Here is a 22,101-nt window from a genome sequence, read left to right as displayed (position 1 = left end):
AAAACAATTAATCGATATTTAAAATTAAATAGATATAAAGTTTTTTTAATTGCTGGGGTCGCCTGCAGACTTTCCATTCTCCATACTAAACTCTTCATCTTTCGCCATGAATCACTTCTCGCCTTCATCATTTCTACGCACTCGTAACAAAAAATAGAATGTGTTATTCGTGCAGATAGGCTATTTCCACTCATGCGGGTAACGCACTCATTGGAAATAGCCAATTTCCGCACTTGTAACACAAATATCTATTATTTCTGCTTTGGAAAAATTGTGCTTAAATTTATATAAATTATGCGTAATCAAATCTCACCAGTAAAATAGAGAGAAGTACTGCTAATCTCTCGACTAAGCGTCTCACTGGGCATTGCCAGATTGCCCAAACTCTTGCTGGATTGCGAAGTCTGTACCAACTTTCTAGGCGCATCAGATAAATCTGGAGCCTTGCTTCTTCTTGGTAGTGTTTCCAGTAGTCTTGCGGCCGAATCCGGATTGTCGCTAAGTACGGAAGCCTCGTGATAGCCGGAGCTGTCGCTGCTGTTACGGCTGTGATTGATAATCATCATTTTGTCCTTGTTCTCGTCTCCAGAAATATCTTGAACAGCGGTTTGTGTAAGATCTACAGGCGGTTTCGGGGCTGGCCTCCTCTTTCTATGTGGTCGAGCTGGTGGTTGAAGAGAACTTATACTTCTCGCAGTCTCATCACTCTTGGTCGGTGACACGCTGCGTGTCCCGAGGCTGGCCATATTCAGACAGCCCTCTTTGGATTTCTTAAACATGAAGCCAAGCACGCTCTGTTTGGTCTGCTGCCGTAGTCGCTCCTCTTGCCTTTGCAACACCATTATATCTTGCGTGCTTAACGTTGGGCCCATGCTCCTGACCTGCTTTGCATATAGAGTCACTTCTTGCAAGTGATAGTCCTGTAACGACAGCGACAGGTCCAATGTCTCTTCCAGATTGACTGGAACAGTAAACATACATTATTGAGACTTTGAAAACATTTTAGATGTTAATTATTAATTAAGAAGTTTTCTAGTATTTTTGCATTACACAATTTAAATAAATGTTGAGAATAAATTTAATAATTAATGTACAGATGCTTTTAATTTTATAAATTCCTGATCTTGATCATATTTTTCTCAAAATAAATTTATAAAATACCATAAAGGGAGAAAGAAAGAGAAAGAAAGAGAGAAACAAAGAAAGAAAGAGAGAGAGAGTTTTATGGCAAGGAGAGTTAAGAGGATGCTAAATTGCATGTCAAATTTGACTGTTGTAAATCAGATTGATAATGCAGTCATTTGTTTATCCTTGTTCATAAAAATATTCGCTTTAAAATACGAGTTATGTAGCTTATACGTACAAATGAATCCCGCGATTTGGAATAGATTAAAAAATAAGACTATATTCGTCAAATTACGATTACAAGCCGTAAAAAAAAAGATATTTATGTGATCAAATTTTATTTATTTCAGCGCTTTCACACAAATTTCTAAAAATTTGATCACAAATATTTTTTTTACGGCTTATAATCGTAATTTGATAAATATAGTCTTATTCCTCCATCTATTCCGCGGGACACCTTTTATTTGTACGTATAAGTTACATAACTTGTATTTTGAAGCAAATATTTTTATGAACAAATAAACCTAAAATTTCTTTTTGCATTTTTTATCTTTATCTAATTGTCCTCGGATTTATTTGGGTACGTACTTTAAACGTGTAAAAGGATTTTCAATTCTGTAAATTCAATTTGAAACTAAATGGTTGAACAGAATGTCGGTAAAACAGACGGCTTTAGCATCCAGCGATAGTTCCGAAAACGTCCAATCTCTAATTTAGTTCAAATTTTGAAAATAGGTTTCTTCTAGATAAAAAACATATGTAAGAAGAATTTTTGGCGACTCAAAAATTTTTTTAAATGTCGGTAAGTCGGAAATCTATAATTTTTAAATTTATATTATTGATGTAAGAAGAATTAAACACTATTTTCAAGCGTGGACGTCGTTCCGCTCTGTAAGCGGGAAGGGGGAGAGTGTGGACCTCGCTATGCGTAGAAAGTTGCAAACCCATGTGATACCCCAACAAACACAGAACATTGCAGCAACATTGCGGCAATGTTGTAATATTGCTGTGATGTTGCTACAATGTTATAACATTGCCGCAATGTTGCTGCTATGTTCTGTGTTTGCTGGGACAGTACAAAGTGTGGATACTTTTTTACTGTGGTTACACACACACGCGCGCGCGCGCACGCACGCACGCACGGCGGGGTGTAAGGGGGGCTTTGCCCATCTCGTCGGTAGAGATGCCCTGGAAAGTCGCAAATCCATGTGGTGCAATACAAGCGTGGACATGGTTGCAAATGGACACATAATAATGTACACCGTACTTTTCTATACCATAAAGTTGTACACCGCAAAGTTGTACACCGTACATTTCTACACCGTAAGCATGGCTCCACACACACACACACACGCGCGCGCGCGCGCGCGCACGCACGCACGCACGCACAAAGTTCTCAAACTTTCGCCTAGGGATTCTCAAAATAAAGTCTTTGCGCTTTAATTAAAAAAAAAATACATGTAATTTGGATGATTTTTCGCAAAATTGCATCACTTTCAAGATTGCCTAAAAATTCGGTCAAAATTTTTGTCTTGTTTATTTTGCGCCAATGTAGAATTGAGACCAATATTATTTAATTCAAACTGTAGTATTAAGGATTTTCTCACAAGACTTACAGTAAGACTATAACAGCCTGTCTACTAGCATACTTGAAAATTACTCTCATGAATTCATTAGAAAGATTGTGGCGCATTTTTATTAAAAATAATAAATCTTTTTTGGAAATATATCTGAATGTACCATTGATTGAAACAGGAACGCAAAAAGTAAATATTTCCTTAAACTGTAGTTTTGATATGGGACTTATTACAGAAAACTCATTATCACTAAAAGCATTAATATCATCAAAAACAGTCCGATTTTTATCATTTATTTGTTCACAAAGTTTCTGAAAAAAATTATTCACCTTAGTACCACTTGGCCTGTATTGTCGGTTGATGAATTGTAAACCCTGAGATATAGGATTCTCAAAAGGCTACCATTATTATCTAAATGATGTTCACAACATTGAGCTGTAGGAATATATTTGTATCAATGAATATCAAAACTCTACAGCTTAAAGATAACCAACGTAATTGTGCAGGTGTTTGGTTACAAATTATACAAGAGTTATTTCTACGTTTTTTTGAAACATTAAGTCTTAAACAATCGGAATCACGCTCCATATCTCCTATTTCTTTATTTAAAATGTTATTGCAGTTGATGCAAATACGAGAATTGTTGTTTATTTCAGCTGGAGATTTATTAAGATATTCGCGATGGGTTACGCATAATTGAATTTTCTACTGGTTATCAACATATTGACCCGCTTCATTACTCGTGCAACAAAAGCTTGTGTGTTCGCATATATAACAATAAATCTTATTACGATTATTTATTTTATTCATAATTATGATGAATTAGATATTCAATCGTTTGGGGATAAAATACGACTTGCATAAAATCTATATACGTTTCATCAGTTCGATAAAGAATTTTGTAAAAATAGAGGAATGAGACTATGCCCATACACGACTAACGGCAGTTATACACGAAGAGGCTACGAGACGGACGGCTCGTCTTGATATAATCGACTAAGAGCCGATTTCACCAACTCCGGTTACTTTAACCGGCCGGTTATTCCATTGGAATTGACCAATCGTATTTGTCGTTAAGCAAAATTAACAAATGCAATTGGTCAATTCCAACGGAATGACCGACCGGTTAAGGTAACCGGAGTTGGTAAAACCTATGACCGGCGCTTGCGAAACAAAAAAACGCATCGCGCGCAACTCATAGAGGTGACTTACGGGTGGCTTTCGCCGAAACACACGACACACTCACTCCCATAAAACTACACACGAACAAATATTCAAATATACACATACAGGCACGTGCGCGTGCGCGCGCGGAACACTCATTCATGAATACGCATGCATATGTATTCATTACACGTAAAAGAAGGCATTATGTTATCTGAAAGAGATATGGTAAACACTCATATTTTATAACTTCAGAGCTTCATATTTCTTTACCCTTTGATTTTACATGATTGTGACTATGGAGATTTTTGTTCAGCATTATAAGAACTACAACATATTTCAGAACGGAGCAATTTGACTGGGGTAGTTTTTCCATAAGAATCATGCGGGATTTTTTCCTACTTTTAACGACATAAAAAAAATCTTTGAGTCGCCAAAAATCCTTCTTGTATATGTTTTTTTCTCTAAAAAAAACTTACTTTAAAAATTTGAACTAAATTGAAGATTGAACGTTTTCAGAAGTATGTACAGTCATGTTAATTATTAGAACAAAAGTTAGCCACAAACGCCTGCTAGTTTAATGTATATATGTCACTATAGCGCCGTCTCTTTTCCTTTACTCAACAGTTTTCATAGGCGATGCACGGTTCAGTAGTATATTGTCTAAGGGTTAATTTATAATTCACGTGACATGTATGCTTGCGACAAAAAAAAAAGTTACGTGTAAATTTATGTATTATGCAGTATTTTTTTATCAAAAATGACAAACGACTCTCACATTTTAATAAATAACAAAAAATATTAATAAAAAGACAGGTTAATGAGAGTACTGACGCGGTTATTAAAGCGCAAATATATTGACAAATTTCTACAGTCTGTTAGATTCTTAAAAAAATTCATATGTTTTGGTTCTACTTTGGAGTTTTTTTCAGCGAGGTATTAAATTTGACATCTATCTCAATAAAATTACGGGAACACGCTTGACGTCGATGGGACACTAACAAATTAACAGATCCGAAGTGGTAAAATCCAAAGCGTAAACCCAATCAGCAAGCCATATTTTTTAAATGTTTTTCAAATATTTATTTTTAATTATTTTTACATTATTAATATTTATATTGTACAAATAATATTTATTTAATATTTATTTAATATTTATTTTATATAAATTATTCATTTTAAATAACAATTTAGAAAAAATATTTATAAAATATTTATTAAACGTTCATTTAATATTTAAAAATTGTTGGATAAAAACCGTATTTTGTTTATGTGCTCGCGCGCTTCACGCAGTTTTTTTTAGTTTGAAATAGCGCAATCGTCCGTGCACGTGGTTGCTTTCTCCCTTCCCTCTAGTTAGTTCACAGTCGAAATCGAGTCGAGTCAGTCGCGCACGAGTACATGCTTTTTTCATCTCGTTTTGCACGGCGTGTTATTTTGTAATACCCGATTTTTGTACGATCTAAATACCCAGATAACAAATTGTGAGGGCTCACGTCACCCTCACAGTGTGATTATCACACGTGCGCGCATATCACAATCATATTGCCCTCACGATGTGATGGCGACACGTGTGTGTGCGTGGAAGGTGGCACTATGCAGTCATCTATGAGAAGGTATATGAGTGATCGAAAAAAGATTTCACTGTACGATTGTACTTCCTTATGTATGATTGTATTTATCACAGTACGAACGAAAACATTATTCGTACGGACTCATGTCATCCGCACAGTGTGATATTCACACGTGTATGCATCAACGCAATCACGTTGTGTTTATTACGGGGTAGAAAATGGCACTGAACAGCCATATATGATCGATATATAAGGCTTGCTTTTATATAAAGTTTATATAAAAGCAATTTAGCCAACGATATATATATATATATATATATTTTAATAATATTAATAAATCGTTGGCTAAATTAAAAAACCTCATAATTCCATCAGACGTTCGATGGAGTTCTAAGATTTTCTAATTTTGCAGACCATATTTATATTTAGATATTTATTACATTTATATTTATTTATTTATATTATACATAGGGGAAGGCGGGGCAAAACGGGGATCGTAACATTTAATGCCAATTTGTGTATCCAAAATGCGTAAGTTTTTTCGGAAACACTGCGTTTATGTTTACAGTGACTCGTAACACATTTACAAAAATTTAGAACGTTTCAAATTGTGAACGGAAACTATGTGAAATATCCATTTTACGAAAAAGTTACATTCTCCCCATTTTGCCCCAGGGGTGGGGCACAACGGGGACCGACTTATATTAGCAATAAACGTCAATTTATTTGAAATATTCAACTCGTTACAGTGGCACAAAAGCCCGCAATAAAAAAATAATTAAAAAAAAAACTTTTATTTCACTCAGCCACTAGCTAATCTGTTCTAAGTCAAAGGTCGACTCCGAGCTCTCTTGGCAGCAGATGGACCCTGGGTTGGAGATCGACCTCGACTTTTCTTGGGAGCCGATGGACCCTGGGTTGGAGGTCGACCTCGACCTTTCTTGGAAAGGTCGAGAAGCTCCCGAGAAGCTCCCGAGAAGCTCCCTGTTTTGCCCCACGCCGTTTTGCCCCCATGGCATATTTTTAAGTTACGATCTATTTTGCAATTGCAAATTAACATTTCGCAACAAGTAATAGCAATATCAGAGTTTCAAGGGGCATACTTTTGAATAGCAAAGTCATTTTTGGTATGAACATAGGGTTTTTAATACTTACTTGCACTTCAAAATGCGAAAAAATTACATTAAGGCTTCTAAAAAAAGACCACATATCACTGTTAGGCCGTAGAATATCGAAACGAGTTGAGACGCATAAAATTATCCCGGAGGCCTTTTCTGACAAAGTTTAAGCTATTGCCACTAGATGGCACTTCGTTGTTAAAAAATTATTCCCAACTCACCATTTTGCTCCGCTCCCTGTTTTGCCACGCTTTCCCCTACATACGCGCGCGCACGGTGTGTGTGTGTGTAAAATGAACATTTTGAACATTTTTGGGATTTTCATAATTTTGTTCTATATTATGCATTTTAATTTTATAAAATTACATTTGATTAATAATTTTCATTGTAATTAAATTTTAATTAGTTTTCTTAGTTTTAGAATATTCATATTTTAATTATTGAGTCAGTATATACGTGTCAACGCTTTGAAAATTTTTTACAGTTTACAGTCGAAAAAAAACGTTGCTAAATTGATGATGATGACGTTGCTAAAAAATTAGGAAAAAAATAATAAGTTTCTTTTGACTATTGCAAAAAATGTTCAAAGCGGCACATATTGCGTGTAAATGAAAACATAGTTATCCTGAAATTACAAGAACTAATTAAAATAAAATTAAAATTAAAATTATTCATAAAATTTACTAAGAATAAAAATACAAAAAAAAATAAAAATAATAAAAAATTCCAAAAATGTTCAAAATTAATATTTAGCTAGTGTGTAAAACCTCAATAAAGTAAAAAAATGCAAACATTTTCAAAATGGTCATAATGTTAAAAGTTTCTTAAATTTTGATATTTTCAGAAAATTTGTAAAATGTGTAAATTTGTAAAGTTTTCAAGAAATATTGAACTTTGTTAATTTTGACATTTTTTTACATTTTACAATCTTTTAATTTTATATACATATAAAATAATCTAAGTTTAAAGAGATTAACATTTTTCACATTTTCAATAATTAACTTTATAATTTCTTGAAATTATTTTGTTTATCTGTACTTACAATAAGATAACGGTCGGGGCTGTTTCTCACCGATTTTGTTAGCCTTGGATATGTTGTAGAGCATCAAAAAAGAAAAAAACCCGTATTTTTTATCAGTTTATCTCGAGTTTTAGGGGTTGTTTTAACCCTTAGAAAAAAAAACAAAAATGAAAATTTGACATTTTTTAAAGAATTGAATACATCATTGCAAAGAGTATAAAATACTATAAAACTTTTGTATAAAACATTTTTTCATATACCTTATATTTTAAAAGATATTTGTTAAAAATGAAAAAATACGTTTTTTATGGACATTAAAACAACCCCTAAACCTCAAGATAAGCCGATAAAAAAATACCGGTCTCTGAACTTTTTTGATGCTCTACAACATATCCAATGCCCATCAAAGTCGGTAAGGGATAGCCCCGACCGTTCCGTTGTTAGTTACGTACCTGTAAATAAGTATTATATTTATCTTTATTTTGTATTTCTTTTTCGTTTTTAACACAAAGTAATATATATTCAATATATAATTTAATTCAATTTAATACATAGTAGAAAAATAATTTGATTTTTAACTCAGCTATTTCCCGTTTCGTCTTAATAAAGATATTATTGGATTAAAATATCGTTTACATTATTCTTACTTTCTAATAAGTTTGTAAGAATATATTACATTAGGTGAATATTCAGGACAAAATAACGCAATGATTAAATTTAACGATCTCTCTCTCTCTCTCTCTCTTTCTCTCTCTCCCTCCCTCTCCCTCCCTCCCTCTCTCTCTCTCTCTCTCTCTCTCTCTCTCTCTCTCTCTCTCTCTCTCTCTCTCTCTCTCTCTCTCTTTCTCCTCCCCCCCCCCCTCTCTCTCTCTTTCTCTCTCTTTCGATCGCTCGTTCGAATAATGTTTATTATTTTTATTATTTTATTATTTAACACTCAAAGCTCATATTGCTCGCACGCGTGAGTGCCGCATGTATGCGAGCGATATGAGTCTCAAAGGAAAACGCATCTGCATAGTGCTGTGCAGTCACACTGTGACGATTATTAAGCACGCGTGCAAGCACTGTGCAGACATTTTGTTATCTGGATATATCCTTTGGGATCTTACACCACGAGCTCAATATTTCCTCAAGTAATACCCGAAACTGTCCATTCCTGCCTTATCTGGCAACACTCAACAAAAATAATTAATTTTTTATTAAAAATAATAGTTTAAGAAAATTATTTACGCAATATTTATTTAATGTTTATTTAATATTTATTTTATATTAAAAAAAATATCTAAAAAAAAATAAAAAAAATATTTATTTAATATTAATTTAATATTTATATTTCAATCATTAATTATTTAAATTTTTTAAATAATGATTTAGGACAAATATTTATATAATATTTAATTAATATTTATTTAATATATTGACTTTACATTTTAATAAATTGTTTAAAATAATATTTACGTAATATTATTTATTTAATGTTTATGTAATATTTATTTCATCTTTAAAATAATACTTAAAGTATATTTATATATAGTACATTAAAAATATTTCTTAAATATTAATATAATATTTATGTTACAATGATTAATTATTTGATATAATAATTTAGGACAAATATTTATATAATATTTAATTTATATTTTTTAAATATTAATTTAACAATTTAATATATCGTTTAAAATAATATTTATATAACATTTATTTAACGTTTATGTTATATATTTATTTTATTAAAAAAAAATATTTTAAATAATATTTTATATTTATTTATCTAATATTGATTTAATATTTAAGTTACAATAATTATAATGATTTAGGACAAAGTAAGTTTAAAATGTTAAATTCTGTAATAGTATTAATATAAATTGAAATTTTACTCATGTCTTGAGGACATCCTTGGAATGTCCTGAGGATATATGTATTCTAGCTGAAAACGTTATTCTTAAAATATTGTATAAAGAGTTTCATTAGCTACAAAATGTCTGAAAATAAACTAAATATAATGACTGTATAAATACCAGACATTTTAGATAGCCTAGAATGTTCTAAGAATATGATATTCTGAAAGTCCTCAGAACGTTCTAAGAGAGTCCTCAGGACATCCTACGAACGTCCTCAGGACATCCTAAAATAGTATTCAGGGACATCCTGGACGTATAGTAATTTTTGAAAAAGACGGGTAAATTAATATAGCAAGTGAGAAATCTTTGAATATCGTACGTATTTCTAGAATGTATTGCAAAATCAAATGTGTAAAAATGTTGACTTCAAAGTCAGATTGAATGTCTACATTTATTGAAACAATATGGCATATTAGCAATACTAAAAAATTATACAAGATGACATTAAATAATTTTTTTATTTTATTTTATACAAACGGCGCAAAAACAGTTTTTTTAATAAGTTATTCCACATGCTATTTCGCGCGCATATGTAAAAATGATTTTAAAAAACTGTAAAACTTTATATTTATTTATAAAAATATAAGTTAACTATATATGTTTCATCCTTCTGACAACATCTGTAATGATCTATAACAAATATGTATGCATAAACAAGAAATACTCATGGATCATCGATGATCCATACGAAGCGTTAGGAAGCGTATGGTCTTCGAAGTCAAGCATCGTCGGCGATGGTTGATACTTGGATGGGTGACCGTTTTCTCGGGTACAGAGATTAAACATGCTTTAACAGGTACAACTGTCGCTGAAACATGTATAGTCTCTTCTTCCTCTTACAAAATTATTGTAGAGATAATTTGAACTTTTAATTTTTTGTTAAAGTTTTTTTTCAATTCTCAAAAACTGTTAAAAATACTTAGAAATATTTAAAAAATTTTCTAAATTAATCGGAATTTTTTATTTTTTAAATTTTTCTGAGAAACGTTTCAATTCTTACAAAAAATCGATACATTTATCAAAAAACCTAAAAAAAAAAAAATCTAAAAAATCTGACAAAAAGTGGTCATTGTTTGCTATTCCTGAGGATGTCCTGAGGAAATCCTATGATATCCTCAGAACATCCGATGGACTGTTCTCAGGATGTCCGATGGACTGTCTTCAGGATGTCCTGAGGACTAAAAAGTGGCGCTCGTTTGCTATTCCTCAGGATGTCCTGAGGACGTCCCGGGATAAAATCAGGATGTCCTCAGGATATCCACGAAGTCCGTCCTGGACGTCCTAAGGACGTCCGTGTGCTATCTGGGAACAATACTAAAAAATTATAAGAAATGACATCTAATTTTTATTTTTATACGAACAGAGCAAAAATAGATCTTTTCATATTTCACATACTATTTCGCATATGTGAAAATCAGTAAAAAATTGTAATATTTTATATTTATTTATAAAAATATAAGTTAACTATACATGTTTCATCCTTCTGACAACATCTATCGAAATAATGTATAACAAATATGTATGCATTAACATAAAGTATTTATGGATCATCACGAAGCATTAGGATGCGTATGATCTTCGAAGTCAAGCAACGTCGACGGTGGTTAACAGTTGGATGACAGTTAGGTGACCGTTTTTTCAAGCGTATAAATTAAACATGTTCTAACAGGTACGACTGTAGCTTACAAGGGAGCCTCGCGAACTCGAAAATTCAGATTTTAATGAAACTTGGCATAAATGTAGAGAGGGTGAATACATGAATTTAGAAATTTTTAATTGGTGCCCAAAAACGGTTTGAAAGGGTAAAACCACCCTTCAAAGTTGAGACGATTTTTGCGGTTTTTCGATATATCTCGTAAATTAAACAAAATATAAAAAAATGTTTCATACGAAAGTTTTACAGTATAAATACCTTTATTTAACTATGCTATTTATTAAAAAAAAATTTCTTTTACAAAAAAAATTTTTTTTTTTTTTTTTTCGAAAAATAAATAGCGTAGTTAAATGGAGATATTTATGCTGTAAAACTTTTGTATGAAACATTTTTTAATAGTTTGTTTAGTTTATGAGATATATCGAAAAACCACAAAAATGTCTCAACTTTGAAGTGTGGTTTTACCCCTTCAAACCGTTTTTAGGCACCAACTAAAAATTTCTAAATTCATGTATTCACTCCCTCTACATTCATGCCAAGTTTCATTAAAATCAGAATTTACGGTTCGCGAGGTTCCCTTGTTAGTTGAAACATATATAGTCTTTTCCCTTAAATTATCGTAGAAATTAAACAATGTTAGACTAGTGAAGTTGAATTTTTTTAATCTATTGAATAATGCAACCAATTTTTTGCTTTTAAAACATTTAGCAAATGTTTAGTAAACATTTAAAAAATAATTTGTTTAAACGTTAAATAAATGTTTATTAAATAATAAAAAAATATTTTTTTTAATGTAAAATAAACATTTTTTCGTGTGAAAAAGGGAACTTATTCCATTATTTAAATGTCTTTTAACCCATTTCGGACTAAAACGCCACATTTTTTTCTTAACTTTCAACACTCTATCTTTTAATAGAATCAACCTAGTAAAAATTTTTTGAACGCAACCATTTTTGACCATTTTAAACCATTTTTGAACGCAAAAAACCTCCTCTTTCCGTCATCAAAATTGACCTACAAAGTCTTTGAAAAAAGTTACAGCTTATCTGAAAGAGGAGGCTTTTTGTGTTTGAAAATGATATTAAAAAAATTTTTACTAGATTACATCATGATTTGATTATATCAAAAAATAGAACATTAAAAGTTCAAAGAAAATTAGCATTTTGGTCCGAAATGGGTTAAAATGTTTTTAATAATGTTTCTCAAACATTAAAAAAATATTTTTCAAACATCATTGTGCTCATTAAGATATGATTTAGTTCTTTGCCTTCATAAAATTCTCATTTAGTACATAAAATACTCGTTAAACATAATTAGTCATATAATATACAACAGTTAATGAAGCATAAAATGTAAGATTCTTATTTTTTATATTTAAAATAATGTACAATTAAGGAAAAGTAACTGAAAAGTAACTGAAAAGTAATAACTCGTTATTTTTTTAATAACTGTAACTGTAACGAGTTATTTTTTAAAATCGATAACTTGTAACTAAAACTAGTTACTTTTTCAATGAAAAAACTATAAGTGTAACTAAGTAATTTTTACAAAGTAACTTTTCCAACCCTACTTTCTTCTATCGGTATTGAAACAATCTTAGCAACGTCTTAAACTATTCTTAATAAAAATGTATATCATTTATGATTATTTTTACAATAAATGGTAATAATGTAAAAATAATTAAAAATAAATGTTTCAAAAACGTTTAAAAAATATTGTCTACTGATTTGGATGTGAGCTTGTTTTCGTAATAAAAGGATATTTATTATAATAAATGTAACTTTATGATAAATTTTCTTTAATGTGACAAAGAATCTATAACTTTATAAATACAATTATATACATATATTATAATATATATTATATGTATTATATATATTATAATATATGTATATAATTTTATTTATAAAGTTATAGATATATATGTATATATTATATGTACTTACATATATGTATGTACATATATATACATACACGTATATAATTACAAACAAAAAGTTAAGAACAAGAAGCATATCTATAAAAATTTTTTATTGCATTGAGAAAAGAATGTGTTAAGTTTAAAAAAAAAAATTTGTAAATTAAAAAAATATTTTTTTAATTTACAAATGTTTTTTTTAATTACACTAATATTTTTTTACTTAAGAAAAATAAATTAAATAACTATATTTTTTTAAACTTAACACATTCTTTTCTCAATTTTTTAATACATGAAGTAATTTTTGTAATTATGGTTTTTATAATTTTAAAAGAAATTTTGTCAATTTAAAGTGTTAAAAAAATGAGGCTCAAAAAAATAAAAAAAAAATAGAAAAGCAGAAAAAATTGCGAAAAATAAAGATAAAGTCTTAAAGGAAGATAAGAATGGAATAGAAAGTAAAAAAGAAAAGTACAAAGATTTTAAGAAAAATAAGAAGTAAGAAAATACGAATAAAAATCAAAGAAATATTTCAGGTATTTATATTTAAAATATGTTTATGTTATTTATTTAAATTATATAATATGTTGTAAAAAAAGTAATGGAATCTTAGTAATAGGTAGTTAATATATGTATTTTAGTCAAATATATATCGTATTACTTTATTTATAATAAATGCCAAATAAATTGATTTCACTAACAATAAGTGACTGGGGCTATCCAATGCTTTGGTCAGAGCAATCAAAGTTAATCATAACGTAATTTAAAACTTTGACGTATAAAATATTTTTCCTTTTTCTGTTGGTATATGTTTATAGTTACCAACAATATTTTGTCATTAATAATATCATTTTATATATTTTTAAGAAACTTATTAACAAAAAAGCTTAAGCGGCCGAGTATACCCGACTCTCCTCTTCTCTATAAAAAAGACGCTTACAATATAAAAAAAGATGCAGTAAATACTTCGATCAGGAGAGATCGCCCCGATAACCTTGACCTTGACATCTGTTACGAAGGTCACCCTTCTGAGTAACCTTTAAAAGATTTTAGCTGTCGCTCGTGATTTGTTAAAAAGTTTCACATATATGTACATTTAGAGTGCGTTCGGGGAGACGCTATTAGCGCTACCAGCATCAGTCCATCTTCATTACTCATTAAAAGTGAAACAAGGATAAACTGATGCTGATAGCGCTAATAGCGTCTCCCTGAACGCACCCTTAGGGTGCGTTCGGGGAGACACTATTAACGCTACAAACGCTAACGCTATCTGAACTGTTCGTGGAGCCAATAGCGCGGTAGTGATAGCGAGTTCCGTGAACAGCTATAGCGTAGCAAACACTGTTGGGCAGTTGATTAGCCACTGCCAGCAATATTAACAAAATGTTTATATATATATTAATAATTATTTATGTTAACAATGTTACTTAGTATATTTATTATTATTTTTCTTTATATATATATATATGATACTTATTTGTTTACATTTATTTTATATTCAATATTTTAATAATTATAAAATGATTATTAAACAATTAAATTTTTCAATGGAAATTGAAATTATTGAAGTTCACAAAATAAAAATTATTAAAGTTATTTACGATTTTATTAAATAATTTTTTAATTTTTAAATAAATTAAATAATAATTAATAAGTCCTATACATTACTCTTTAATTAAAATTATTTTATATGTAATAAAATAAAATAATTTAAACAATTTCCTATAAATTTATATTTTGTTCCATTTTTCTATCTCAATTCAAAATCAAATTAATTAATTATTAATTTATATTTATTTTACATAATATTATATGTTTGAAGCTTATGCCTAATATAATTTTTTTATGTAAATTTATGTTCTTTTGCACTATGTCGTATACTGTCGCTCTTGAATTGCATTAATTATTTAAACTAAAATTTTAAAATAATATATGATTACGTTATTAATTTAATTGATAATAATTATACTTAAGTCGTTTACATATTTGCAATTGGTACAGAAAAGGATTGCATTTTAAGACAAACAGTACATGCAGTGTAATGAATCAAAATAGTATATATTATTATATACATATTTTGATGAAAAATAATATTAAACTCAAAGATCCAGTCTTGATCATCTTGATAGAAATATATTAATGAAATATTTCACAGAAACTTTTTTATTTGATCCCTTTTTATTATTTATTAAGATTTATTAAAATGCATTAAAATTTATTAAAAATTAATATTTAACATTTATTAAAATTTATAAAATTTATTTATATAATAAATAACAATGTAATAAAATAAATTTTATGAATTTTAAGAAATTTTAACAAATTTAAATGAGTATATATTAAGGAATTTTAATATATTTTAATAAATTTAATAAATTTTAATGAAACAGATCTCTCTCTCTCTCTCTCTCTCTCTCTCTCTCTCTCTTTCTCTCTCTCTCAATGAAGAGATTTTTAATTAAATATTTTCATTAGGACATATAAACAATTTCTTATTTTCTTCTTTCAAGATCACGCATAAATTTTCTCTAACCTTAAAAGAGAGATAGCACGTGATGTTTAAACAGACAATGGTGGGGATTGAGCCAAACGCTATCCAACGCTATCCATGCACTACCTCTGAAGCAGTAGCATGGATAGCGCGCGTTTATGACGTCAAACGCTACGGACAGTGACGTCATCATAATTTTGATAGCGCTATCCAGCGTCTCCGCGAACAGCGGTAGTGCTGCGTAGCGCTAATAGTGAGCTCCCCGAACGCACCCTTATACTTATAATCATATATTTATGTCGCTGTGGTCTCACACACACACACACACACACACACGCACGCACGCACGCACGCACGCACGCACGCACGCACGCACGCACGCACGCACGCACGCACGCACGCACGCACGCACGCACGCACGCACGCACGCACGCTTGGGAGAGGCGTGCGCGGGCCTTCGGTCTCCACCCCGCACCCACCCCGTTAGTCTTGAAACACAATTACTAACAAGGGAACCTCGTAAATTCAAAAATTCAAATTTTAATAAAACTTGGCATAAATGTAAAAAGGATAAATAGATGAATTTAGAAATTTTCTGTTTGGACTCAAAAATGATTTAATGATTTGAAGGTGTATAATCGCCCTCTAAAAGTTGAGACATTTGGTCTTTTCTCGATATATCTCGTAAAATATCAAAACATAAAAAAATGTTTTATACAAAAGCTTTAGAGCATAAATATTTCTATACTATACTATACATTTTTTGAAAAACAAAAGATTTAAAACAATTCTTTTTAAATAAACAGCATAGTTAAATAGAGGTATTTATGCTGTAAAACTTTGTATAAAACATTTTTGATATTTTGTTTAGTTTACGAGATATATCGAGAAAAGGCAAAAATATCTTTAACTTTGAAATGTAGTTTCACCTGCAAATAATTTACTGCGAAAAACAGTCGAAATTTGAACCTGGATCTCCTATTATTCTATAAAGGCTCCCACTATTTTATCTTAGCCAGTTAGTTGGTTCTAAAAACCTTGTTCGGTAATAAAGTCTATAAATGTTTAATTCTACAAGAGTTTCAATCTTCCACGCAAAGCGAAGTCTTCTCTCGTGCGAGGTTTACCATTGAGATTTAAATGACAAAACTATCGCTTCGTTTATGAAACATTTTTTTGTTAATAACTTTTGAACGGAGTGACGGTTAAAATCTTTTCAAGATTACTCAGAGGAGCGACCTTGAGAACATATGTCAAAATCATTGATGCGGCCTTCCTTATTCGATATTTTTATCTCTATTTTTTATAAATTAGTAATTTTTCAATATTTATTTAATTAAACAGAACTTCTTTCTATTCAGGTAAATTAAATTTATTGTATATATTTTTCAATAACAAAATCTTTTTCGTTATTGGTAAAATTATTTCAAATCATGCAAATCAGATTTAAGTTCTAAAAAGCTACTAAAGGCTAAGACAAAGTTAACAAAACAAGTAACTAAAAAAATGTATTTCTATTATTTTAACATAGAAAGAAAAATTTTTTAATATTTTAAGTAAAAAAACTATTTTTTTGCTATAGCCTGTAAAGTTGCATTTAGCAAAGAAAGCAAGTAGCTTTATAATAGTTATAAAATTCTTCAATACAATTGGTACTAATTCGTCGGATCTAAATGTATAGACTCTACATCTTATAACACGTATAACACGTATAACAAAAATGAAAACACTTTTCTTATATAAATCGACCCTGACCTATCCATTTCCGAGCCTATTCATTCAAAACTCGATCGGATCGAGCGGTATTGAAATTCGATCTGAGGATTTCGCAAAACGATGTCGCGCGTACAACTAAGCGCGAGATATTATTGTACCTTTTAATAAAGCAAAAAACATTGACAGATGTCTCATTGTTAATGTCACAAATGATTGAACATGACTAAAGTAATGCACGTGGTATGAAGAAACTATATTACATTGAGAAAAAAAACTTATTAAATTGACTAAATTTTTTCAATTTAATTAAATTTCTTCAGTTCGAGTAGTTTATGTATTCAAGTTGAGAGAAATTTAATCGAGGTAATAACTGCTTTTTCAGTGCGCAGCAAGAAAAAAATATAAAAAATTTCTTGTTGTTGGTATCACAAACAATTAAATATGGTTGAAAAAGTGCACACATGGCATGAAGAAATTACATTACATTGATAAAAACAGTGTTGTTAATTTAACTATTATATTTTTTTAATTTAATTAAATTTTGTCAGTTCAAATATTTTATGTATTCCACAAATTTTATGTATTCGAGATAACTGTTTTCTCTCAGCATGCAGCAAAAAATTACAGGAAATTTTTTACTTCTAATGCCACATACTCAATTAAACACGGCTAAGAAACGCGAGCGACAAAAGTGCAAAGATATTATTGCAAAGGAAAAGGTTAAGATATGTCCCTCACCTGTGTAATATCGGTCGCCCACGTTAACATTGGCTCGCGTCGCAGGGTCACAGCGTCGGTCCGAGGGACTCTTCGCGGTGCAAGCGTGAATGCACCGGGAGGTATGCGAGCGGGAAACTGGAATTGCGTTTTCTTCATTCCCTCGCGCGCAGCGCGGTGCGGCGCGGATCAATTATAAAGCGTACGCGAGCGAACGAGCGAGCGAGCGAACGAGCGCGAGCGGGTAATACGGAGTGTCAGTCGGCGTTTACATTCGCTCCTTCTCGCGGGACGAGCGCGAACACGAGGATGAAGACGATGAGAGCCTGAACGGCCTAACGACTAGGAGTAACAAGTGCTGCAGGTAGGTTGTCAGCCGGTTGCAACCTTGCGATAGTGATCTTAGCAGCGGGCCGTTGTAACTAGCTAACTGAAATATCTCGTGCACACGGTTGTGCGTCACAATAGTCACGTAGTGTTCCGATGGAGAAATAAAGGTTATCAGAAACGCTTTCTGTCGCTGTAAAGTTAACTCTAGAGCATTTACATCACTAAATCTCTTTACAAAATACATTTAATTCAACTAAATTTCAGTAGCTCTCAATTTATTTTTTCTAAAATTTTCTTATAGAATTAATCGACTATGTAGCACAATAAAAAAAGTTTGGTATTAGCTTAATTTCAATTTTACTTTTAAATATAATCTAATTCAAACAAAAAACAAGTTTGTTTTTTAAAACAGATAAATAAAAGCGACAAAGTGTGTGTGTGTGTGTGTGTATGTGTGTGTATGTGTGTGTTTCTAAAATGCCATTGTGTTACATAAATCTGAGTTATTATTTTATTACAAAATAAGTGTAAACGTGTGAAATCACAAGAAATCTTTTTAAATAAAAAAATTAAAATGTTATATTTAGTAATAAGGTTCTGTATATAGTGAAGTTTCGAACGTTTTGATTGACATACTAACATAGAAATCAAAAAGAATATAATAAAAAATTGTTTTATTGAAAAAGAACTTGTAGTAACCATTATTATAAGAAAATTAGCGATTATGAATAATTAATTATTGATTTATATTACAATAATATTTTTTATTATAATATTATTGTAATAATATTACTTTATAATATTATTATTATTATATTACAATAAGTCTAAAATTACAATAAATTGTTTTTATTATTTTCTATAACAGCGGCCAAATATTTTTTTCAAAAAAACATTTATCTTTATCATGCTCTTTTTGGTTTCTATAATGTTAGTATGTTAATAAAAAAAAGCTTAAAACACTTCATAATATACAGAACTTTATTATTAAATATAACATTTTAATATTATAAAAAGTAATGTGTTAGAATAATGCAGTTTCAAACTGCGCGCTACAGCGTGTTTTGTCGAAGCTGCGTCTTACTACCCTCTCCACCGAGCCCTTCGGCGTGTGTGCACGCACTGTTAACGAGTATACACGTAGTAGACACCAACTGGACGAAAGATTTACTTTTACTTTGTACTAGAACCTTCGTTCTTTATTAACGTATGACAAATTGACTTTTATGAGTGTAACGTGTGTTTATTATTAAAGACTATTAAAATAATAATACGTGGTTTGATTGCTGCTCGACCCTGAATTCTTCCATCATAATGACAAATAATAAATTTTCTAATTTGTACAAATACCCTCATATAATTGACGTATTTTCTTCATATCATTATTTGTGTAGAAAAGATATTTTTTTATTTTTTTTTATTTAGAAAAGTAGTTTTTTGAGATTTTACACATTTCCATTTATGTTGTAAAAAATGAGAACAGTGTAAAATAAATATATTATTTGGCTTTATGTAAATAATGGTGTGTTAGAGAAACACAATTCCATTTTTATTTGAGCACTGAAAATGGAATCCACTCAAAGCGGAGCCAAAACGTTTGATTTTTTTGGATATATTCAAATGTTTTTAAGTACAAGTTTATTATTTTTGCACACAAATTTCCGTGCCAAACCCCTTATTGATCATTTACTTTCAATATTTGTTAGAATATTCAAAAGTTCTTACCAATTTCAATTTTTTATATTAATTAAATGTTTAATGCATTTTTAATTAAACTTTTTAATCAATAAATAATTTAATGATGCTAAATGTAGCTAACAAAATAAATCCAACTAACCACTTGTAGTTGAAGATCAATCTCGTTGAAATCAGAGGAAAGGCACCGAATTTGGAACAGTTTCCTAAATTCGAACCCCTTTATTTCTCGGAAACTATATATTGTACCATACGAATACCGATAAAAACATAATTCACTTAATTAATTAAAGAAATAAAAACCCATATTTCATACATTCATGCTCTTTTCTATGTAAATCTGCTAAAAACGAATTCGTCAAAAGCGTGAGTTTTATTTGCATAATTTTCTCTTGCAAATTGCAAAGTTTAAACAATAGTGAGTGTATTATCGATAACATTACAATCATTTTGTAGTTTCTTAAAACTGTTTCTTTTTATTTTTCTCTTTTATATTTATTTCTTAATGCAGTTTTAAACATAAAGTTGCCTTGTGTGTGTAAATTGGAACACTCCGTGAGATCAGTAGTCTAGTAATAACAACTATTACTACGTCGTGACCGTAGTATAGCTAGGCCGTAATTGTAACTTTAATATATAACTTATATATGTAAGAACCTGAATGTTTCGAGATGAGATTTCACGATTTATATTGAGAGACAATAAACGAGTCGAAAAAAGCGTGTAAAAAATATGTTTCTTAAGCCTAATGGAGTAGAGTCCATAAAACTATATAATTTAGGCAAGATGTATAAATCAATTAAAAATATAACATTAATACTTCGATTGCATATGGATTCTAAATGAAGGCGCCCATTTCGTCAGATGCCCTTTTTGACATGTGTCAGGAAAACATTAATTATTTAAAAAATACGAAATAGCATTATAAAAATTATTATATTATTTGATAAAAGATATTTTCTAATTTAATTTCGTGTTTTCAAAAGTATTTTTCTATCCATTATTTAATGTTTTACTGTGGATTATAGATGACGTGTATACACGTCATGGAAAAAAATTAATACATAACAGTAAAGGAAAGTGTTCAATTTTTATTGTAAACGTTATTACCGGGCTTTTAAGGTCTCTGTATACGAATTTGAAATTAAAACTGAAAAAGTTAAGATGGCCACCTTAATAAAATAACTTAAAATTTGAAAAATATAACATTAGATTGATTTTTATAAAACTCGGTTTAAGAAGAAAATTTTGATGGTAATTTATTTGTATTTGTTTTGGAGGACGCTGTATAACGAATGTGTCCGCCACGCGGACGGCGCGTGTACAGTTCAACTCCGAATGGAGTCTGGATGTCGTGGTCGGGAGGCACAAAGAACTTTTAATCGGAGCAGTCTTTAACTCTTTATTTAGTCTTGTTCCGCTTGGAGTTTGGTCGCACGTGGTTGCAGGGCGAGTCTCGCGCATATGACAAGGTATTGGCCGCGAGAACACTGCGATGGTCGTGCGCGAATCATATCGTGACGAAAACGCGACGATGACGGACCTTTCGACACGTTCCGGGTCCAATGCTCTTGACGGGTTGTGGTCGAACGCGAAACGGTCCTCTCGATGACGACTCTCACGCAGGCGGTGAGGTATTCGCTCTCGTTTTATTGACTCGCGCGAGTACTGGCGATGCTTCGCGAAGTCGATCTCGTGACTGCGAAAAACGGCCTGAGCGGAATTGCAAATCTTCCCGGCCGCGGAAGGAATCAAAGCGGTGACGTCGGTTGCCGGTGGCAAAATTTTATTGGATCCTGCAAGATCACGGAGCGGAAAGCCAACGGTAGTGGCCGCGCATCGCTCAGCGAGCTCCGACGCCAGTTTTTCACGCGGCGATCATCTGCCACCGGCTTCAACGCTCCGGCTCGTGCTGCCGCGCTTGGAGCCTGTCGAAGCCCGCGGGTGATCGCTCAGCCAATATATCGGGTGGCCCCGGTTGCTTTCCTTTGCCGGAACCGAATTCGAACATGAATCCGCAACAGAATGTAAAATCGAAATGAAAAAATTCGATTTTGCAAAGTATGGTAACCAAAAATTTTGAAAAATTAGAAAATTTAT

At 30.9% G+C, this 22,101-nt stretch overlaps 1 protein-coding gene and 1 long non-coding RNA gene across 2 annotated transcripts in view; one reads left to right on the top strand and one right to left on the bottom strand.

The window, feature by feature from the left end:
* Window positions 1-22,101, bottom strand: part of LOC105832213 — a 275,864-nt gene that overhangs the window by 121,056 nt on the left and 132,707 nt on the right. The window contains 1 exon segment of the mRNA XM_036292296.1: window positions 314-961. Within this exon segment, the coding sequence (XP_036148189.1) occupies window positions 314-961 (648 nt within the window).
* Window positions 17,998-22,101, top strand: part of LOC105840998 — a 38,170-nt gene continuing 34,066 nt past the window's right edge. The window contains exon 1 of the long non-coding RNA XR_004964703.1: window positions 17,998-18,340. This is a non-coding gene — a long non-coding RNA (uncharacterized LOC105840998). The remainder of the gene's footprint in view (window positions 18,341-22,101) is intronic.

This window comes from Monomorium pharaonis, chromosome 9, assembly GCF_013373865.1.
Source record: "Monomorium pharaonis isolate MP-MQ-018 chromosome 9, ASM1337386v2, whole genome shotgun sequence".
NCBI classification, from domain to species: domain Eukaryota; kingdom Metazoa; phylum Arthropoda; class Insecta; order Hymenoptera; family Formicidae; genus Monomorium; species Monomorium pharaonis.
The sequence above is the reverse complement of the archived record's forward strand: the minus strand, read 5'-3'. Positions and strand labels throughout refer to the sequence as shown.